The sequence below is a fragment of the Alternaria novae-zelandiae genome (genome assembly GCF_023758075.1).
Source record: "Alternaria novae-zelandiae strain BMP 2774 chromosome Unknown scaffold_39, whole genome shotgun sequence".
Lineage (NCBI taxonomy): Eukaryota > Fungi > Ascomycota > Dothideomycetes > Pleosporales > Pleosporaceae > Alternaria > Alternaria novae-zelandiae.
In genome coordinates, this window is record NW_026056999.1 from 1 (window position 1) to 23092 (window position 23092).

The 23092-nt window shown below is 37.3% G+C and overlaps 3 protein-coding genes across 3 annotated transcripts; 2 read left to right on the forward strand and 1 right to left on the reverse strand.

The window, feature by feature from the left end:
• Positions 1–14663: 14663 nt before the first annotated feature.
• J4E88_010747 (uncharacterized protein) lies at positions 14664–16143 on the forward strand (the record flags this gene model as incomplete). The annotated part of the gene is made up of 3 exons (XM_049404337.1): positions 14664–14686; positions 14766–15232; positions 15299–16143. 3 exons carry the CDS (start codon positions 14664–14666, stop codon positions 16141–16143), a joined length of 1335 nt encoding a protein of 444 aa, XP_049249870.1.
• Positions 16144–17964: 1821 nt separating this feature from the next.
• Positions 17965–19325, reverse strand: J4E88_010748 (uncharacterized protein; the record flags this gene model as incomplete). The annotated part of the gene is made up of 2 exons (XM_049404338.1): positions 17965–18623; positions 18677–19325. The coding sequence occupies 2 exons, from the start codon at positions 19323–19325 to the stop codon at positions 17965–17967; spliced, it is 1308 nt and encodes a 435-aa protein (XP_049249871.1).
• A 615-nt stretch (positions 19326–19940) lies between these two features.
• On the forward strand, positions 19941–20789 carry J4E88_010749 (uncharacterized protein; the record flags this gene model as incomplete). The annotated part of the gene is made up of 1 exon (XM_049404339.1): positions 19941–20789. The coding sequence occupies one exon, from the start codon at positions 19941–19943 to the stop codon at positions 20787–20789; it is 849 nt and encodes a 282-aa protein (XP_049249872.1).
• Between the last annotated feature and the right edge of the window lie 2303 nt (positions 20790–23092).

Sequence of the window (23092 nt, forward strand, 5' to 3'; positions counted from 1 at the left end):
TGGGGAAGATTAACACTGCGCATGATGTGCAGTGATTGGGATCGGGTTTCTTGACACCGTGGTCCTGCATCTTTTTCGATGCGGAGAATGGAAAGAAACAGGGAGTTCTTTTCATTGCGCAATAAAGTTTTTAATCTGAGTTACGCATGTGTTTGTCGTGACTGTGCTTCTTTGTGAGATCCCGCTTGCGTAACGGGGTGTGTGTTGAGTATGGATCACGTCTTGCATCTTGCTATTGTCTTACCCTCGTAGTCTGCGTCTGTGCACGTTGTGTGCGCTTGCAAAAGCACGGCATTGTAAATATAAGTAATATAGTAGAGATCTTGGCTGTTCGGTGCAATTACTGTTGCGTGTTCGACTGCGAAGTCGGATAAGTTTAACGCGTACGTTATTTGACGGGCATGGAGCGATGATTCAGTGGCAGGGGTCAGTACATAGGGGGTTGGAATTGTATAACGATTTTCCTAGTGCAAGTGTGTTCATCTGAACAACCCCAAGTGTATCTACGGTACATTGTCACAGTGTATTAATACAGTGCTGGGCTATGCTAGTAGTAATATCCTCGTTCAAGATCGCATGCAAAATCTCTATTCTGCTAAATGTTCCCACGTCGATCATCACAGCACACGACTACGTAATCGAACACCATTTCTCGCCTACTCCGTTATCATCTCGTTACTCACTTATACACTCTTTTGTTTTAGAACTTTCGTCATAGAAACTACCCTCTCCGTTCCCCAGATATGTTACAACTCACTCATCTCCTCACTTGTTCCGTTGATTATCCTTGTCGAACGGGTTACGGAAGGTGAAGCGGAATGGCTGTGGACGTGGTCTTTCGTGGTATAATTGGTCTGGCACGTGAACAGGTCGACCATCACCTGGATGGTGCATGGCTGCTGGTGTTCCCGGCCTATTCTCGTCATGTAGTTGAGGTGATTGTGGTGGTCGTGGTTCTGTTGATGCTGGGGCTGTTGTTTCATGTGTAATGATTCCGTGTAGTTGTGGCTGTGCTAGTGTCTCAACGGAATAATGCGCTGGAGTCAGCATGGCAGATGGAGGTGATGATGGCGATAGTGGCAATGGTGATGATGGCGGTGATGTTGGCGTTGGTGGTCGGTGTTGTTGTGATGCTGGGGCTGACGTTTCGTGCATGGAGTGGGTTGATGCTTTGGGTGTTGCTTGATCTAACGCTTCCTCTTCTGTGATTTCCGTCTCTAGTTCGTGTCCTGCCTCGTCTCTTAATGCCTCTTCGTACTGTATAGCGGTTTGCGTAGCTTCTTGCGCACCCGCTTCTATGTCACTATGCTCATGAAACGATGGATTGTATATCAGACATGGCAGCGAAGCGGTTGCCAGAAGATTCTCCCTGCTAGTCAACCAGTAAAAGACGAACCGCAATGTTTGGAAGACCAAATCTGGAAAACTGCTTTCCTTTTCAGCATTGAACATGCCGACGAATTCCCAGACAGCTCGAAGGATTGTCGATCCTGCAACTACAATAGCGATGATTTGACCAACCGAGGAGACGCTAGAGCTAGCATGGAGCTCGAAGTCCCTGGTTGTCATCTCCGCAACAGCCATGGATGTAAGTGAATACAATGCGCAGATCAAGTAGGACAACGAAACTGTGCCGGGAAAACGCTCATACTGTTCCACCGACATTTTTGCTTCCTCCTCGTCGGACAAGCGAGTCTTTAGGCGCGCGCTCTTCTCGGCTCGATGATATCGGCCTGCTTTGTACAGTGCTTCGCAAGACAATCGCAAAGCCATGACCCAACGGAGTGAGTAGTAGACGTAGAAGCAAGAAAGCCTATCATCATCGCGGTAGCCATCACCGCAGTCATTGATCCATGACCACCAGAATAGATGAAGACATTCGCAGCCCTCTGATGCGAAATCCCCGCGCGCGAGTCCAGTAACAAGGATTGGAAGCACAATCAAACCCAGTATTTGCGTTGGGACAATGAGAATGACTTGCCACCTTGCTGCTAAAGTCTCCTTGTGGGAGAAAGGAATTTGCAGAGCAACGTTTTGCGCATCTAGGATTGCTGCACCGACCGCAGCGTCGACGGACGTCAATGTGCCGCGGCGCATCTGGACGATCAGCGCGATGACAAGTGATACGTGTGTAAGAACAAGGCCGCCGGCCACCTCTTTAATTCCGGTATCAAATGTATGTAACAATCCAATGGCGCTAATGAAGATGAGCACTCCAATCTGAGCCCAGATTGACGCGCGCACGCCGTCGCCACTGATGTCGGCATCGACGTTTGTGTTGCACTCTGCATCTGTGTCGCGATACATTCTGCCGGTGTTCGAGAACGCGATTGAGATAAGCACCACGCCGACAGCAACTGAGAGAAGCGGAGCAAAGAACGTTTTTATTGTGATCGGGTTCAGAAACCATTTTGTTGACTTTGTCGGAGAAACGATCTGGGAAATAGCACGAGAAGGTCTAGTAGTCGGCCTCGACGATTTTTCGGTGGAGTCGCCTGTGTTTGAGCTGTCTCGCGGCTTAAAAACACCAAAGTCGGTTGCAAGAGCGAGGATTTGGAGAGATAGTCTTGACAAGAGCGATCAGTAGGCCGGACTTATTGGGGAATGTGAAGCCTCACAGCAAGATCAGCACTCCCAGTCGCACTTCCCAGCCTACCGCCATCTTTTCGATTGACTTCGTTATTGCGACGATTGATGTTCGTTGTTCTGATAATGTTTGGTGGGTTGATTCTGCGTCAGTGCTGATGCGGAGGCCAACTTACCAGGGGACCTCGAGACCACATATCATGTTCCTAGGAGAATGGCGTGCAAGCCCACGGCTTTCAGCTGAAAGTGACTGATGCAGCCAAGATCAGCATCCAATATTGCCCACGAATAAAGCGATTGCATTCTTTCTTATGCATTCGACGTGATGCGGCAACATGTCAGAATGGAAATCCCGCCATCGCGAACGACGCAGGTAGGTGGAGGCACTGTTGGCCATTTGTAGCCGAAGTACAACAGGCTCGCATCGATGATGCTCGGTGAGATGCTCTTGCGACAGTGAGTGAAGAGCTTGGTCACGCTCTTTGGGCTCGCTCCTGGGATATGATTGCGCGGTGGGTGGAAAAGGCATCGTCAACCCCAAACAGGTCAGAATCAGTTGTGCATCAAGAGCTGAGGAACCTCAGCTGAAGACAACTGGACTTGCATACATGCCTGTCGAGAGATGCGGGGGCTGCATTTCATGTACAACATTTGTGGTGTTACTGGGCCAAACGGAGCCTATCGCGTGCCCGTCACCAGCCTGTCATCCCTTGCCAGGTGGGAGGCTTCGCGTCGTCAGCAATGCCGATCATCATGTTACTGCGACACGATGTGAGAGCGCAACCTGCATCCTGTCGTCGCGAATCGAGCGGTATAATGTCGTGATGATGGTGAGTTGAGGAAAGACGGCTCAAGTCGCGTTGCGCAGCGAAGATCGAAGGCGCTAGATTGTCGGGGGAATGGATCTGCCGAGCATCACGTGATACGGGCACTAGCTAAGGCCCTAGAGAGAGAGGCACTCTGTCTTTCGCGCTTAAGCCTAAGAGGTCTTTTTATAAAAGTACTTTAGTTATATATATTAAAAAAAAGATATTTAGTAATAGTAGTTTACTAAATTTATCTAAAGTAGTTATCTTTATATATACTTATAGTAGCTTAGAATAACTTTATAATAAATATATAATAAGTTATTATAATAGCTTATAAAGTAAAGATAGCTTATACTATAAAACTAAAGTTAAAGCTTAAATAATATATTTATAAAAGCGTATTTACTACTACTATTTTTATTTTTTTATTATAATTATAAATACTTTACTACTTTAAAATTCTTTTAACTACTATTTTTTTATTTTTACTAATAACTAAGTAGCTTATTTTACTTTTTTAGTTTTTACTTTAAATCTTAAACTTAATATAATTTATATTATAGAACGTACCTTTATATACTTCTTAAGAGTATAGTATATAATTATACTAGTATAGATTAAGATAAGCTTTTAGAAGCTTTACTACTTAAAAAAGCTTTCTTAGTAAGCTTATAATATAATAATTTATCTTCTATTTATTTCTATACTTTTAGACGTAATAATTTACTATAAAGCTTTATTTACTAAAAAGCTATTAGTACTAGCTATTAAATAATAAAGTTAGTTAAATACTAGATATATAATAATAGACTATAATTAGATATATTATTCTAAAAAGACTAAAGATAAATTACTACTAAGCTATAATAGTAATTCTAAGATATTTATAGCTAGTACTAAGTTAGCCTAAGCTCTTTAGAGCTAGAATCTAATATTATTTTTTTTTTTAGAGTAGATTACTTTTAATTTACTTCTAAAGTTATTTAATAGACTAGATAAAGTAACTATAGTTTATAATAAGCTACTTTAGTTTATAATAGTCTACTCTAAGCTAGTATAAGTATATTATATTTATAGAAAAAGTAGAAATTTATTATAAAAAGTAGTAGCTTTAGAAAATTATATATAAACGTATATATAAAACTACTACTTATACTAGTAAAGCTAGCGTAAGCTTATATACTTTAGATATTTCTAGCTAGTTAGATTTTTTTTTTTTTTTCTACTCTTTAATTACTTTATAATAGTAAGTATTAGCTTTTTTTACTTATTATTTTTAAAATTCTAAAAAGGTTTAAAGTAATCTATTATAGCTTATTTTAGAGTATAATAAAGTAGTTTAGCTTAAATTAAAAGTTTCTAGTATAAATTATACTAAATTACTACTAACTAGCTTCTAGTACTCTAACTAAGACTATTAATACACACTTTATACTAATTTACTTTCTTTTTAATTATATTTATTTATTATACTTTATATTACTCTATTCTAAGTCTTAATAGTCTTTTTTACTTTAACTTAACTATAGTTAGTAATAATTAGATTATCTTAAGCTACTTTTATATATTTAAGCTTTTTAAAATTAGTTATACGCTATATACTAGTTATTTATAGTTATAAAAGCTTAATAAGCTTTATATATTTAACTACTATAGCTAGAGCTCTTAACCTAGACTCTCTAGTCTAAGTTAGAATAACCTACCTACGTATATCTACTTAACGTAGCTCTTAAGCCTACTAAGACTACGTAGCGCCTTAAGCGCCTACTACCTTAAGTAGCTACCTAGCTAGCACTTTTATAATATACCTACACTTATATCTATATACCTACCTATATCTATACCTATACGCCTACTTTATACGCTACCTTAGGTACTATATAATATCTAATTACTTATATATACTATACGTATTATATTATATTATATATATATACTAATATACTAAATATAGCTTTATATTTAGCTACTCTTATAGAAATACTATTACTAGTAATATTATAATACTATTACTATTACTATTATATATAAATACTCTACTATCTATATATAAATACTTATACTAATATAACACTTAACTAATATATTACACTACGCGCCTTAGCGCTTAGATACTTAAGTATAACACTAGACTATTCTATACTTTTAGCGTCTCTATAAACTTAGTTTTATAAGCTTTTAGATCTTTTTTATTACCTACCTTATAAGCTAATAACTTTAGTAGCTTACTCTACTCTACTATAAACGTCTTCTCTATACTATCTATATTACTTATCTTTTATAAGTCTACGCTACGTAGCTATATATACTTTATATATCTACTTAATTTTTTATATCTTTAAAGAGATGCATAAATAACCTAAGCCTTAGCACTAGCTTTAGTAATAAAGTCTTATTCTTTTTATTCTTCTTACTAATATTAGCTACCTTTTTATATACTACTATCTCTATGTTTAGAGACTTAAAGTCTACTTTGTTTATAATTCTATTTAGGTATACTTTTAATACTACCTATTATTAGCTACTATATATATATATATATACTATAGAATACTTACTAGTTATAACTAGTTCTAGAATAGAAGAAGGTGTTATCTTATTTAAACTTATTTAAACTTATTTAATACTTTTAAATATTCTTAGAAAATATTTTATAAAGAATACTTCTCTTAGATTAAAGTTCTTATAAATACGCTGTACGCTTTTTTACTACTACTTTCTTATAACTAGACTACTCTCTTAGCTCTTACTCTTTAAGCTTTTTTTCTATCTTTAGCTTTTTAGCTACTACGCTCTAATAATATATATAACTTAAATTAACTTAGAATCTCTACTATATTCTAGCTACCTAAATTACACTTGCTACTTCTACACTTTTTATTCTATTTACAGCTACTATAATTGCGCTTATAACTCTCTTCTACTATAGCTATACTTTTTTAGTTCTTAGTAATAAGAAAAAGCGTGCTATTTTTACTAGTATAATTAGAAAAGTTACTAGCGTACTATTTAGAGATTCTATTATCTAAACTATTTTATATAGCTAGTATTAGACTATAAATAAGTAGTACTTTACTATAAGTATTTATTTTACTTTTTTTTAGCTACTATTATCTTTTATTAGCTTTTATAAAGCTAATAAGTAGTAAATAGCTTTAGAATAAGTAGTTTTAGTTTATTTTAGTCTATTTTAAATTTTTTTATACTAATACTAACTAATATAGTTTTTAAAGAATTTTATTAACTTAGAAGCTATATATAAGATTATTTACTAATTATTAGCTAACTATAAGCTCTCTAGTAAGAAGCTTATTATTTTATATTCTTAAGCTTCTAATAATACTTTAACGCCTACTCTACTAGCTATAGAAGACTTTAAGTATAGTAACTTACACTATCTAAAGATAAACTTAGTAGAAGAGTATAAGAAAGTTTATAATAATATTATTAAGTAAGTTTTAACTTATATTAGTCTATTTTAGTCTAATCTAGTCTATTTTAGTCTATACTAACTCTTTTTATAGCATCTAGCCTTAAAGTCTACTAAGTAGACTATTATTTCTAATATTAATACTTTATAAAACACTATTTAAAACTTTTAAATAAAGCTTATCTTTTAGCTAAAAAGTAATAAAGCTACTACTAAGAAGAGCTAGCTTAAGAAGTAGATTAAAACTAAAAAAAATAAGATTAAGTACTTTAGAGCTAGTATTCTCTAAGTTACTTTTAACTAACTTCTAATAGTCCTTTATAATTTATTTTAGTCTACTCTAGAGTAATATAAGCTCTTTTAGTATATTTAGATAGAGTTTAATAAAGTTTATATAGAATTAACTAGAGTTAAAAAGTATTAACTAAAACTAGCCTCTTTTAGCTCTATATAAGCTATTATAGCTTAGTCTAGTTTAGATTAATATCTATAAGTAAATCTATTCTTATAAATATAAAAAGATTTATATTTATAATTAAAGTTATTTATCTCTATAAATTTACCTAAAGTATAATATTTAAATTCTTTAAAACTAATTATAATACTTAAAAAACTAATAATTCTTATACTAGAAAGTAAGTTAGAGTTAGATAGTTATAAGCTATTCTAGTTTAAAGTACTATTAAATACTTTAAAAAACTTTATATAAAGAAAAAAAGTAAAGATATATCTTAGTTTATACTAGAATAGCTTATTATAGCTTAATATAACTTATCTTCTTTTCTTATAAAACTATCTATAGTATTACTTTATAAGCTATACTTTTAAAAACTTTCTATACTACTAAATACTTTTTTTATTTTAAAACTTCTATAGTATATTAGCTAAGATATTTAAACTTAGTTTTTATAAGTTTTCTTTCTCTAGATACTTAACTTATTTAATTAGATATTTCTATTAGTTATTCTTATTACGCTATCTTTTAATAATATATTCTACTTTATATATATTATTACTAAATTTTCTTAAAGTATTCTATTTAAATACTTTAGAGTATAGAATAGTGCTTTTTAAGTTAAAAGGCTCTAAAAGTAATATATAGAATACTAAATAAATACTATTAAGTTCTAGAAAGTTAATTTAGAAGACTAAGAGGCTAATCTAGTTTATAATTTTTTTAGGCCTAAAAAACTTCTAATTTAGCTTTTTTTTTAAGTAAGTACTTCTAATATATTAGTTAAAAACTAAAACTTAGTCTTCTACTTTAAAAAGTATTAGCGCGTAGTACTTATTAGTGTACTTTTTCTAGTAAGTATTTACTACTTTAATTTTTTTATAGTACTTTTACTATAGTTTAATTACTTATTTAGTAAAGCTAGTTTTTATAAAGCTTTTTCTTTTACTAAAAGCTAAATTAAACTAATTTACTCTATAAGAGTACCTTTTATAGTAGACTTAGAAAAGAGTAATTCTAGTAGTAGAGTAGATACTATTATTATATATAAACTCTCTAATAGATATCTAGCGTGTTTAATTATTTTATTTTAAAGAGTAATAGTAGTAAAAGTACTACTCTAAAGTCTAGTTCTATTTTTTAGTCTAGCTATTAGTCTAAAAATAGAAAGTAGAAGTAAGAACTCTTCTAGTATTAAAGTAGTAAAGAAAAGTATTCTAATACTTAAAGTTTATTAAAAAGCTTTAATTTAAGATAATACGCTTTAGTATACTATAAAGTTAAATAACTTTACGTATCTAAACTTATACTAGGTTAGTACTATTCTAATTAGCTTATACTAGTATATAATAGGCTATTTTAGTTAATCTATTTATAATAACTAGTATAGTATTATATTTTATACTAGAAACTATACTAAGTAGTAGTTCTATAATAAAGTCTATTATTACTTTTTTCTAAAAGTAGTTAAGTATTAGAAAAAGCTATAGTAAGCTATAAAGCTTATACTTTATAAAAGTAGACTTTTTATATATAAAGTAATTCTTATAGTATTACTTTATATTCTTATATATACTTTTCTAAAAGTAGTACTTTTATAGCTTTTTTAAAGTATATCTTACTCTAAAGTAACTTACTAGAAAGTTATTATAATATTTTTAGAAAGCTTATAACTTCTTTTTAGTAGTTACTAGTATTCTTACTATATAATAGTACATTTTAGCTCTATCTAAACTAGACTAGTTAGCTTTAAACTTAAACTTATCTAAAGTATCTAAAAAGGCGTAATTTATTTTATTATACTTCTCTAGAGTTTAGAGCTCTAGTATAGTATATTTACTAGCTTAGTTAAAGCTTTTTAAACTTTTAGTAAAGTTTTATTATTTTTTAGTATACTTAGTAGAGCGCGTTTATATTATAGCTACTAAAAAAGAAGTTTTATTACTATTAGTTATAAAATCTTTTATAGACTAGATAAAAGCTTTATTATACTTCTAAGTAAGTTTTTAAGCTTCTACTATATAGTTAAAGTAGTAAAAAAGCTTATTTATAAAGTTAGTAGACTCTACCTTATAGTAAATATTAAAATTAAATCTAAATAGTATAATATAAGATCTAATCTATTAATAGTTAAGAGTTTTAGCTTTTATAAACTATTTTAAATTTTAATAGTTAGTCTAAAGATTAAAGTATACGCTCTTTAAATATTAGTACTAATACTTTAAGCTCTTAACTATTATAAGTAGCTTTTAGTTATATATATTATAATTATACTCTACTATAATAAGCTTACGTAAAAAAAAGTTAACTAAATACTATTAGTACTTTTTAGCTTTATTTAGTATATATTAGCTTAATATACTTATAATTATACTATCTAAAGCGTTTATCTTAACTTTAGTTTTTTTATTTTACTTAAAGTAAGTTAAAATAAAAATACTTAGAAAAGAGTTTTTTAGCTTTTAAAAAGCTTTTTTAGCTTTCTTATTAAAGTTAAGAACCTAACTCTTCTCTCTCTACTAGGCGTAGCTACTCTTAGCTACTTCTAGCTTTTTTTAAATTAGTTTAGTTAATAGTAGAATAAGTTAAAAGAATTTAGTAATAAACTACTTATAGTAGTTTATAAAGCTAATAAATACTTAAATCTTACGTACTATATATAGTTTAAACTATTTCTAGATTATCTTAATTCTATTCTTATTAATTTATATTCTTTTAGAGAAAACTATATATCTAAAGTACTTAGTATACTAAGTATACTACTTATACTTTAGAAGCTTTAAAAATAGCTTTATATTATATAATCTATATAAAACTTTCTTAATATAGCTCTTATACTTCTTTTTAGTATTAAAGAAAATAAGAATATTATCTAAGTATATAATATAAGTTATATTAATTAATTTTATAAGAACTTAATAGATATAGATCTAGAACTATATAGAAGTATTTATAAAGCTAAAAGATATTATAGTATACTTAAAACTACTATATCTTATATAGAAAGTAGTTTTCTATTTATTACTCTTCTTAATATATACTTTATAGTAAGCTTTTTTTATATTAAGTTTAGTATAGAATTTAGTGCTAGCTAATTTTTCTAAAAACTCTATAATAAGTAGTAAAAAGTACTAATTCTTAATAGTAACCTTATTAAAGTCTCTATAGTTAATATATAAGTATATACTACTATTTTATTTTTTAGTAAAAAGTATAAGCGCCTTTACTAGAGACTTACTATACTTAATTTACTTTTATACTAAGTACTTATTTAGATACTTATATAAAAGCTTTAACTTTATTTTAAAGAGATTATATAATAGCTAATAGAGTACTATAACTTTAGATAGTAAGTTAATAGCTAAGTTTTATAAACTATAGTTAGTAAAAACTTTTAAGTTATCTTCTAATCTAAGATATATAAACTTAGCGTATTATAAAAGTAAACTACTCTTTTTAGCTTTTTCTAAACTAGACTAAAGTATTAAGATAATAAGATAGCTATATATATCTACTATAGAATTATATATAGTCTTTTTTAACTTCTTAGTCTCTTCTAGTATAATCTTTTTATAAATAGTTCTATTTTTAGACTTAGTACTTTAAAAAAGTAGCTTCTATATAGAGTAGCTAATCTTTAAATAATATATATCTATCTAGAGTAGATCTAAGTATATCTAATACTTATAGACTTTTATAATAATATATAAAATATTCTAAGTTTTTTATTTTCTATAAGAATCTACTATCTTTATAGTTACTATAGTAGTACTATAAATTTTTAACTTTTTACTATTTACTTTATCTACTAATAGCTTAAATAAAAAGTAAACTAGTAAGCTTTACTTTATAGTAAGTAACGCTAAAATAAGATTTAACTAAAAACTTTTATTTACTAAAGCTTTAATAAGCTCTAATTAGCTAAGTAATACCTTTACTATTAGTAGCTTTACTAGCTTAGAGTAAAGCGTATTATAAAGAAGTTCTAAGTTTTAAAATACTAGATTTAAAGTAATATAAGTAGCTAAGAAAAACTTTAGCTTTTTTACTTACTATCTTTTTCTAATTTCTAACTAAATAAGCTTTTAAAATCTTTTTTAAACTTTAGATAGTCTTTTTAAAAGTATTTAGTTTTATTATACTTTAAATAAGCTATATTAGAGTTCTTTAGACTATTTTAGTTTAGTTTAGCTAGTTATAAGTTAGATTTTACTAAACTAAACTTTTTAGCTTTTTTCTAAGTTTATAAAAGCTTTAAAAAAAAGTTTTAAGCTTAATAGCTATAAAACTTTTTTTTATAAGCTAAATACTTAAAAAGCGTAGTAGTATACTTTATCTTACTTTAATAGTAGTAAGCTAAAGTATTAAGTTTAGAAACTATATTATAGTCTTTCTAGTCTTAAAGTAAAAGTTCTTTTTAAATATTAAAAAGAAAAGCGCTTATAAAGTTTATATAGTACTACTCTTCTAAATAGTTATTTAGTTTACTCTAAAGTATATTAAGATAAGCTAAAAGAGAGTTAGAATTCTAATTTAGTTTTTATTTAGCTTACTTAAGTCTATTATAAGCTATAAAGTGCTATAATAACTTAAAACTAAGTATATTAAGTATAACTATTTTAAGTTTCTTTTAAATAAGTATTTAAAATATTTTAAGCTTTATATAGTTTTAGAAGTAGATATTTTAAGTAAAGTAAGTAGTTTTATCTAGAAATTTTATAGTAAAGTTTACTTTTTAAATACTTATTAGAAAGATAGAAAGTATTTCTCTAAAAATAGCTTTATAATTATATACTTAGTAGTTATACTATAAGTAGTTATATATAGTAAATATTTCTAAGTTTTTAAAGTATAAAGCTTCTAAATTTAACTAAAACTTACTTTTTATAGTTAAAGTATAGTAAGTAATATCTACTTTAAGAGCTAAGTAGTTATTTATAAGTACTTTATACTTTAATTCTTTAAAATAAACTATATTTTAATAAGTATACTTTAATTATTTTTACTTATATAACTTTTTAAGTTTATAAATTAAAATAGTTTATTTATTTTTACTTTTAGTAGTAATAGTTTATAAAAGCTTAGTTAGCTCTAAAATAAGCTTTAATAGTATATTACTATTTTTAATAATTAAGACTAAGTTAGTAATATCTAAAAAAGCTTCTAATAAGTCTATAAGTTTCTTAGTAAGTAGTATTACTATCTCTAAAAATATAAAAGCTAATTTCTCTTAGTTATTATTTACTACGTATAAGAATAGTATAGCTTACTTACTACTATATTATATTACGCTAAAAAAATCTACTTTAGAGCTTATTATATTTAAATAGTATATATAAAAGTATTATAAAGTAGAGTAATTTAAATATTAAATAATAGAGTTAGTTAAATACTAAATATATAATATTAAACTATAATTAAGTATATTATTCTAAAAAAACTAGAGATAAATTACTACTAAGCTATAATAGTAATTCTAAGGTATTTATAGCTAGTACTAAGTTAGCCTAGACTCTTTAGAGCTAGAATCTAACACTAGCTATATATATATAAAAAAGCTAGTAAATACTTTATAAGCTTAAAGTAATAGTAGCTATATTTATATTTAAGTAGCTTAATAATAGTATATAATTTACTTAAGTAATAGTATAAAATTACTAATATTTTTTTTAGTTTTTAACTTTTTTAAGTTTTATACTAATAAGCTTATAAAGCTAAAAGCGCTACTTTAGAAGCTATTTTTAGTATAGCTATAGCTTATACTTATTAAAAAAAAATTTTTTAACTAAGTAAAAAAACTTAAGTAGTAAATAGCGTTAGTAAATATATTAATTAATTACTATAATAAGTAATTTTAGTAAAAGTAAAAGTAAAAAAGAAGTATTATAAGTTAGTTTTAAGCTTTTATAGTATTTTTAGTTTATATAAATAAGTAGTATTATAAAAGAAAAAATCTACTTCTAGACTAGCGCCTTAGCAAATAAAACTAGGATTACATTAATACATTAAGGGAGAGAGGGCGGGGAGAGGAGGAGAGGGAGCACTTCTGCGCTACCTTATACACCATTAAACCGGCATCAAACATAACTCCTCGATAGATCGTTGCATCACTTTCTAATCGCCTCATCAGCTGTTTGTACTTCGAGGATAACATCCCGATAGTAAGTTGCGCTATTAGTACGAGGCGCTAGTGCTCAATAGAGACTTAATCATCAGGCTCACACCCGGGCGGCTGCATCAGCATCCCTTGTACAGTGCACCGCAAGCACAGCCCCGCACTTCAATAACCAACTGAACCTGTTGCAGCAGCATGTAAACACCTCACAAACATGCATAGCCTTTAAGCCTCTCAATCAGTCTTACACTTACTAGACAGCGAGTCCTGGGCGCGTAACTCGCCATCTCTAAGCCTTCACTGCGTGGGGGCGTTAGGTTCTGACATGCTATTACATCTGGAGCGCAGTAACACTGGCGCTCCGGATGTCTATCTGCGACACCTACTCGGCCTTTGGTTTTGTGCTTGGAGGGACGGATACTGCAGCTGTGGCACTGCTGCGTAACATTAACATGCCCCACGTACATGTACGCTGCCCAGTTCGTGCCGCAAGCCTGCATGCCGACTCGGATACATAGCCTTGTCGGTCGCGCACTCTTCTTCATTGCCGTTTTGCTGTGTTTCCGCACTTTTGCTATCATGCAGGGCAACGACTACCAATATACTACATCTGAGATCGAAGCCCGTGCCACCCACATTGAGCGAGGAACAACACCCGCGTCGCCGCCCATTACTAATGCATCTCGAATGAAGTACGTTCTTCACAGCGGCGAGGATGTCTCGAACTCCAAACAATGCATAACTAGCCCGGATGAGACAGTTCCAAGTTCTGCGCTGGACAGTGAGCTCCCTAATGTCCCTTTGCTCGAGAAGCAATCGGAAATATCCCGACGTTGGCCGACATCACCACAGCCCGTCAAGATCTCAATATTTACGACTGCCTGGAACATCCTTGTTGATTTATGCCTACTGGCTCTCTCGCTTGCGTTTCTCGCTTTTGCTCTCTTCGTCATCTGGTACAACGGTAAACCGACTAGCGACCATCCACAAGCGGCTGAGAGGATCCAACAAGCTTCAATATGGGTGCGTACAACCTCGGTCAGGTCGCTGTGCATCCGCTCATTGGTTTCAGGGCCCTACGTTATATCCTTTACTCTTTGCCTCCGTGGTTGGGAGAGCGACGTTTGCAGTCTTGCTTTGGAGGCTCGAGAGAGGCGAACGAATTGGCATCTTAGACATACTCGCTAGTAGCTCGTCGCTCACCAGCACCGTGGTCTCGCAGCTCCATCTCCGAGCGATCAGCTACGTAGGCCTTGGCCTTATAGCCATATGGACACTGTCTCCTTTGGGCGGTCAGTCATCTTTTCGGCAAATAAGCTACGGACCAAAGGACATTAACGAACCTGCGAACTTCTCATATGTCGTGCCTAGCCAGTGGCTGTGGGCGCCTGATTTTACGCAGCTCAAGCCGTTCCTGGATACATCTTACCTGGCTGCTCTTTTGAGTCCGACTACCGCAGAAGGCTCTCCCCGTGACTCCTGGGGTCACATTAGAGTACCCCGGATCGAGCACTACGAGGTCACATCTCAGCCCGGAAACGAAGGCTGGTATGGTACAAAAAATGGCACTCTGGAATCTTACTCTTCCTTCGTTGGTATTCCAATAGGTGGCATGGATTCGGCAGAGTTCATTGATTACTCCACCAGGATTCAGTCGAAGTACTTCCATCTGGCTTGTGACCCATACGATGGGAACCTCCAGTTCATCTTCAACAACTCAAGGTGGCTAGGGAACGTATCCTGGAACGAGAATGTCACAGAACGCGCTGAAACCTCCCCTGATGAAGTTGAGCCTTTTGCTTTTGTCATCGCTGCGCATGAGTTTCGCGTTTTGAATTGTACGATTGATACGACTTACGTGGAAACTGAAGTTACATGCTCTGCACACGATACATGTGCTGCAGTTCGTATCCGACGCTCTCGTCTCGCACACCCTCCGGCAACATACACCCAACTGGGTCCGCTGGTAGGATTCAAAAACACACCTTGGGAAGCCGCGGGCTTTGACATGATCTACAACGCCGACCAAAATGGCAAATGGCGTGAGTATGACGGAGATAAGGATTTGGCTGATCTCAAGGGAGATGACGAGCTTGTCGAATCTGGAAAATTTGATACGGCCTCCCTGTCAAACCTTTATCTCCGAGACCCCAAGAATATTATGGGAAATTCGGCTACCAAACCTTCCGAGGTGGGTCATGAGACTTTCGCCATACGTCTAAGCCAGGTGATCAATGCGTATTGGGCAGCGATGTACGGCAAAGGGACGTTTTTAGGTCATTTCGAAGAGTCCACCAATCCAGTGAATGCTACATCTTATGGCTCTTGGTACGACGAAGAAGGGAATGCGGGCGGGAATCCGTTTCTGCTTGCAAGAGCGTGGTCGAGTACAGGAACGAAACGCAGTAACGTCGAAGTCTTCAAAGCCCACTACGGCTGGACTATTGCTCTTATTGTCTCCTCAACTGTCTTGGTCGCGGCGAGTTTGGTGCCTTTCTGCCTCCGGACATTCTCCTCGCACGGCCCGGACGTGCTCATGAACTTCTCCAGCCTGGCTACCAGGAACAACCCTTATGTAGCCCTACCGGTGACGGGGACATATCTCGACGCAGCTGATCGGTCGCGGTTATTGAAGGATGTGCGCATTCGTTTTGGGGATGTGGAAGGTGGCAACGCGATCGGAATGTTGGGGATTGGACGGCTGGATGGCGATGTTGCGCCGCTGAGGAAGGAGAGGAAGTATGCGTAAAAGCTCCGGGAAGTAGGTGGGACACGAGGTTGACCGGATGTCATCATACTACGTGTTGGGCACATGCTCTCAGATCATGATGGTGACGATCTATCTCATTGCCAGTGCATCGCTCGAATCCAACAGGGTAACTCATTGATAGCGCAGTGGTGGAATTCTATTGGGATGTAGCGCGAGGACTACGAAAAAAGTCGCACGGCGCTTTAGCATCGGTGTGAGCACGTGTCGCCCCCACACATTAGCATCATGTATGAGACAGCAACGATCCGCGCTTATGAAAAAGCGTCAGACAGCGGTTTCCGCAAGCTAGGATAGCCCACTCTGTCAAGACAGAATTGTCCCATGATGGTAGGATTAAAGTTCTCTATGCAGTACATCGTAGCGGCCGTCATCAAATTGAGAAATTCGAGAAAAGAGTAATGACATGGATGGACATTACACGCAGATGTATTACTGAAGACAAATGCACTATCATAAGCTAACGGTGAACGGGAAAGCCTAAAAACTGCTCTGACAAACTAATCCCACGCCTGATGATCTCTCCATAGATGCTTCACCAAGTGCTACTCATCACCTCACCTACAAGATTGGTTTTGCTGTTTGACAATGTCGCACATGGCTAATCATGCGACTTTTCTACAGGGGACGTGTTTAGGAAAGCTCCGTACCGCACACAGAGCTTTTATTCTGTGCGTCAGCCTTTCCAGGCTGCGATTCTAGTTGTTGCCCAGACCGCCTCGGATTCTGGGACTCGGCGGTTTGGAGGAGATCGTGGTACTAGTGAATGTACACATCTGCTTGCCCAGATTCCTGGGAAGTTTCATGAGCTGCTCGCAGCTGTCACACGCAGGAGCGTCCCCCCGTTTCGCGCAGATTTGTTTCGTCCTTCTGCACTCATCACAAGCACGCACGAGGTTCACGGACTTCCGACGCGCCGTTTTCCCCGTACGATCACTAGCAATTGGCTTCTGCCAAGTCTCCCAGCCGTCGAAGGCACTTTCTACCGCTTTTTGAAGTACTCCTCGACGTCCTTGGAGGGACGGGTTCAGTTCAGCCAGCGCCCAGCCAATAGCATTCCAAATCTTCTCATTTTCTTGATTATCCCCTTTGTACTGATCTCTTGGAACCAGGGCCCGGGGATAGATGGAATTGTCGATCTTGAATCCATGAGGTAAACTCTCGATGTCAACTTTCTCGATGTCGTGTCGAATGGTATACTCTGTTACCACTCCATTGTGAGTGTACTTGAATTCAATCCAATAAGCACCATCCACGTCTTGTCGTGCATTTTTAAGCCGGGGTTTCAAGCCTTTCCATGGTAATGCTCTTGGCTCTCTCGCAGGATTTCGGGAGGAGATACCTGGGACTATGGGTATAGGGTCGTCGTTTACGGAGTCTGATGAATCCGACGGCGATCCATTTTCTCTTTCTCCTGCTTCGACATCAGAGATGGTATCTAGGCTGCTTATATAGTTGCTGTCATGACTTTCGTCATCCGCTGATTCAGCGTCCGAGTCGACACCAGAAGGCAGTATTGCAAGAGCGATTTCTTCCATATGACGTGCAACATGGAGTGAGAACACATCACGGTCCCTTGAAGTGAATGCAACACATAAGGGGCATGTCACTTCTGAGACTCGAGCGTCCATGCCGTGCTTGTCTTGTAGATGATTCATCAGCCCCTCGCCGTTCTCCCAAACGACACCTGTTCCGTGGCATTCGGGGAAGAAACAAGCGTATGCGAGTATATCATCAAACACATGCTTCCTGAAACGACATGATTAGCTTCAATGTGATTGAACTGGTATCATAAAGGCCAACTTACTTCCACGCTTTCGTTCGTTGAAACCGCACCTGCTTCTCGCAGATCTCGCATGTGAAAGATTCGCCAGACCGCGCTTGAGCAGGCAACGGTGGCACACGCTTGTGGCTTGCCTCAGCCCTGCTTGAAATCATCGAGGGTTCGTAGACAGGCTCTGCTTTTACTCCCGCAATTGTTTGTGCTGGTACCGATGTACCCAGACCAGAGTCGTGGAAGATGGTTCCCGCTTTTCCGAAAGTGGACTCTTGAAGCTCCTGCTTCATTGCTTCCCGTTGCAGACGAAGTATGTGATTGTATCGATCCCAGTTCAGCCTCCCAAGTTGGGCCACCATTTCTGGTGGAGCGAAAGGGAACTTTTCTGCAACGCTGCTAGCGTAGGCCTGTTCCGGTAGGGTTTCTCCAATGTCTTGGATGGTACGAGGCTTCTCTTCGTCGAAGATTTCTTCAGCCGGTGATTCCAGGCTGGGTGCCAACATGACCAGTGTTTCAATCTTTGTACGGAGGGTCTGACACATTGTCTCGGCGTCTTGCTCGGGCTGATAAGCGTAATCATATTGTCGACCAATCATGTCCGTGACCTGCTCCAGAACAGTCGCAAAATCAGTAGATTGTAAAATCTCTTTTCGTTGACGCTCACTGATGACAAGGTGCATCAAAGCTGAACCGTGTTAGTGTCAAGGCAATACAGTGGTATGAGTGAAGTTCACTCACAAGTGCTCACAAATCGAGAGATGGATACGAGAACGGCCAGGCAAGTGTTGCGCAACTGGGGGGAGCCTTGGAGCGCATCGTCGAGCTCGCCTCGCGGCAGTCCAAGGTCGGTACCCCAGAATAACAAAGTTGCACAGGTAGACTCTAGAGAAATGTAATGCCTAGCGTCACTATGTTGGCTCCTAAACTCCTTCATGATGAGTCCCAGCGTCTCTGTGAGAGATCTGAATAGTGACCCAAGAATTCCTAGCTCCTGGAGTTCGACATGTTGCACAGTGTGCAGGGCGAGCGGTTGTGAATCCTCGTCCTCCTCTTTCTTCAATGAAGAGTGAGCTGATCTAGCTTTGCTGCTCCCAGGCGTTCCCTTCACTTCTTCGAATTGGACTTGAGAGTCGATATGAGGCGTGGGCTTCTGGTCCGAGATCTGATGTACGAATGACCCGATGTCATCCACGAACAGGGGATAAAGCAAATCGACGATCTTTTCCGCGTTCGCCAACCTTAAGGCACTCTCGAATGGGATCCAAACGCCTTTGAATTGTGTTGGCCCGATTTTAACCACGGCTCTAATCTTCTCACTCTTCAGCAAAGCCCCCTTGCGGCCTGCTGTCATGTCAGTCAAAGTGAGCAGCTTGGTGCCGTTGATCATTTGATTGTCGTCGCGACGAGATACGCAGACACCTCTGACCTCGACTTCGTAACAGTGGCAGCCTTCATCTTTCCAAAAGGATGTAGTAACTCCAGGCGAAGCCCCCGGAGGAGCGATTTTGCCTGCGCGACCGAAAGGGACCGGTGGGTGATTCTTTGAATCAGAATCGGAGAAGGCAAGGGCGCCGGAAGACCTTGCCAGTGATGGTGTTGTAGACGAAGTTGTTGGCTCACTCGCTGGAGACGACGAGGTGTCTTGCGTGCGTTCCATTTCAGCCTGCCGGGGCTCCCTCACCAAGCCGCCTTCTTCGGCAGCCGATGCATTACGACGGTTCTTTGGTGGAAGCATGCGCGCCGACTAACAGCGGGCACGGTCAGTAGATGCTCAAAGGCGGGAAGACAATGGATTAGGACATGCGCACCAGCTGAGAGAGATCATGTTGCTTTTGCCAGGATGCCGACACGGCTGGGCAGCCACACGTGAACGGGCTGCGCATTGAGGGGTATGCGCCTATCGCATTGGGGGCCAAACTGCGCCTCGCTCAATCAACCTTGGAGGAGTGCGCATCCCGAGACTCATCAACTCCCATATCTTTTGAGAGTTGTCTTTCACACCATGTCCGGCATCGAAATCGCAGGTCTAGTTTTCGGTGTTGTGCCCATTGTTGTCGAGATTCTGAAGTCATACGGCACGGCCAAGCGCACATTGGCGACCTTCTCACGACACGCGGAAGTTGCATACGACATCCAGCTGAGATTCGAAGTAGCAGCAGCGAACTTTAGCAACGAATGCCGCCATCTGCTGCAGGCTGCCATCGCCCATCCGAGCGATGTCTCCGAGATGATGGAGGATCCGACCCATAGGAGCTGGCAGGAACAAAGAAAGGAGATCGAACAGCGGCTGCGAGATTTGATGCAGCACGATTACGAGCTATGCGAGAGCATCGCGACGCGACAACGCGATATCCTCCGTGAGACACGGAACAGCCTGTCCAAGCTCGAGAATAGCCTGGGTAACGCAAAACAGTCCCAACACGAGTTCGCACGGAAGCTTTGGAACGCGTTCAATACAGCTCGCAAGGAGAACGAGTACCTCCGACAGCTCGATGCGTTGGACAGATGGAACAAGTCGCTGGGCAAGTTGTGTAAGCAGAGGCGCAAAATGCAGAAGCGTCGCAATCTTTCTTCGGCTTGCATCATCCGCAAAGCCGTGCCAAGGAGCTACCAGCAGATCCGCGTCGCCTCACAACAGTTAGGAGAGTCTATTCACGACTCGTGGTCTTGCACAAACACCTCTCACAGTGGACACCAGGCGAAGTTATCGCTCGACGCCAAAAGCGAGTACGATAACGTGCAACTCGACGTTGTCATCGCTTGCCAGCCAAAGCCGAATACGGCATTCCAAAAGTATGTCAGAGCGGATATTCTTCGCGGCCCGAAAGGAAGTAGAAGCGCTGTTGACTAACGACGATGTGTAGTCCATCTAGCAACGTCCCAATATGGCTGCAAATTCGGTCCATTACATCCCTCGCGATGTGTACGGCTCCAACATTACCTCCACCCGCATTAGCGAACGCGTTTTGTTATGGGATCAACGACGCGTCGGAAGTTACGACCCCAACGCCGCCCATCAAAGCCAAGTCGAAGAAAAGAGTCCGAATCAATGATCCCAAAGACGACATTAAATGTGTTCGAACACCACCAACAAGCCGCACGTTAGCAACGCAAGCACAATCTTTTGTCATGCTAGATCTAAAGACAACAAAAAGCGTATGCTGTCATGTAACGAGAGTGCGGTCATCTACATCGGCATGTCAAGATAGCTGCGTTGGGTTTCTTGAAGTCGCGAAGAGTCAGCCAACAACCCGCTTCATGTTCTACGATGCCAGCAAGCTCGCGACCAACGATGTGCCTTCTTGCAGCCGGCGACAAGGAGCGCTACCGATCAAGAACCTCGTTCAACGCTTTCAGATCCTGCAAAAGATCACACTCGCGCAAAAGTTGGCTGAGGCTGTTCTCCAATATCATTCCACTTCTTGGTTACCGCAAGCATGGACTCTTCAAGATGTAGCATACTTCACGGATCAATCTCAAGCCGACGCGAACAATGTATCCCATGCACTGGACAGCTTGCATCTGAGCAACCGCTTCCCAGATCCGACCTCGCCGGACAGTGTATCACAGCAGTCCTCTCTTGATCTGAAGCATAATTTCGGCATCCGCAACTTGACATTAGCTAAACTCGGCGTCGCGCTACTAGAGATATGTGCTCAGACGGATAGCACGACGCCGCAGCTGGAGGGGTCGCCTCAAATTCGTGAGATCATCGCCGCGAGAAAGCTGCTTGATGAACAACATCGTTCGATCATGACGCTAGGGCCTCGCTTCCTGGAGGTTGTGCGCAAATGTCTGTATTGCGACTTCTCGTGTAACGATGACCTCCATGGCGAAGCACTCCAGAGTGCATTATACACCGAGGTTGTGTGTACTCTACAGGACATGAAAACCCAGTGGAAGAAGGTATTCGTTTTATGACGGGTTGCGATAGATCCAGTGCGTAACCCTTTGAGTTGATGGAAGGGTCCCACCCCAGCAAGGCTGGCGACGCTGGCTACGATACATTACGTAGACAATGACACTCTTTCCATTGTCGCACTTGACTTGTATGGTTTGGAAGCGAGCAATTCCTGTACATCGTATGCGTCAGTCGATGTCGCGATACCGTAAGATGAATGTTCGAAGATGAAGCCTCCCGAGGTCGGGCAACTTGACAGATAGGCGTCTCCGCACAGCATACGTCGCGTCGCGTCGCTGGGTACAATATCGCGATCCGTCGGTGATGAGTTGGGGGATATCGAAATAATATTCTATAGCATTATAGCTGCTGGAGTAAGTATCTTAATACTAGCGAGACGGAAGTTGTGATGTGTCCACGGGCGCAACCTCGAGGTGCAGCGTCCCATTCCGTTTCCGATCGGAACAATGACGTCCGCATCTAGCCCACTTCGGGTAACGCGTGACACCGCCTTCGCGGTCTTCTCAAGTGCTCTTAGTCGGTGTCTACTCCGGCGCGCATAAGCAAGAATAAGTTAACTAATTGCGAACATTTAAGCTTAGAGATAAAGAGTAAAGTTTTACTACGCGCAGCAAAATTCTTGTATTTACTAATTATTGCTTATTAGCTTAATTTACGCACTAGTAGAGCTTAGACTACCTACTTAGAAGAAGTAGTCTTTTAAACAATTATAACTATTGTAATAACTACTACCTATAACTATAGCTCTAGCTAAATTAATTAAATTTACGCGTAATAAGACTCTCTACTATTTATTCTATTTTTTTTACGTCTACTACTCTACTTCTATAGCTTAAAACTAGTTCTATATTAACTACGCTAGCCTTATAAGTTATAAGATTTTGTCTAAATAAGCTATATCTATGCTAACTTTCTACTCTAAAGCCTACTCTCTAATTCTCTACCTCTCTACCTATACTACTATAATTTAGTAGTTAATAGGCTAGCAATAATTTATAAGTTCTCTCTTATCTTTTCTCTAGTCTTTTATTTTAAAGCTTATTAATTCTAATTATATTTTTATTCTCTACCTTAGAGTTTAGTATAATATCTCTACTTTTAGCTACAACCTCTAAATTTATAAGCTTTCTCTCTTACCTTCTTAGTAGCTGCCTTAAGTAGCGCAGAGTTAGCTTCTAATTTTTAGTTTATATACTATGTTCTACTACCTATCTATCTACTTTTTACTTTAA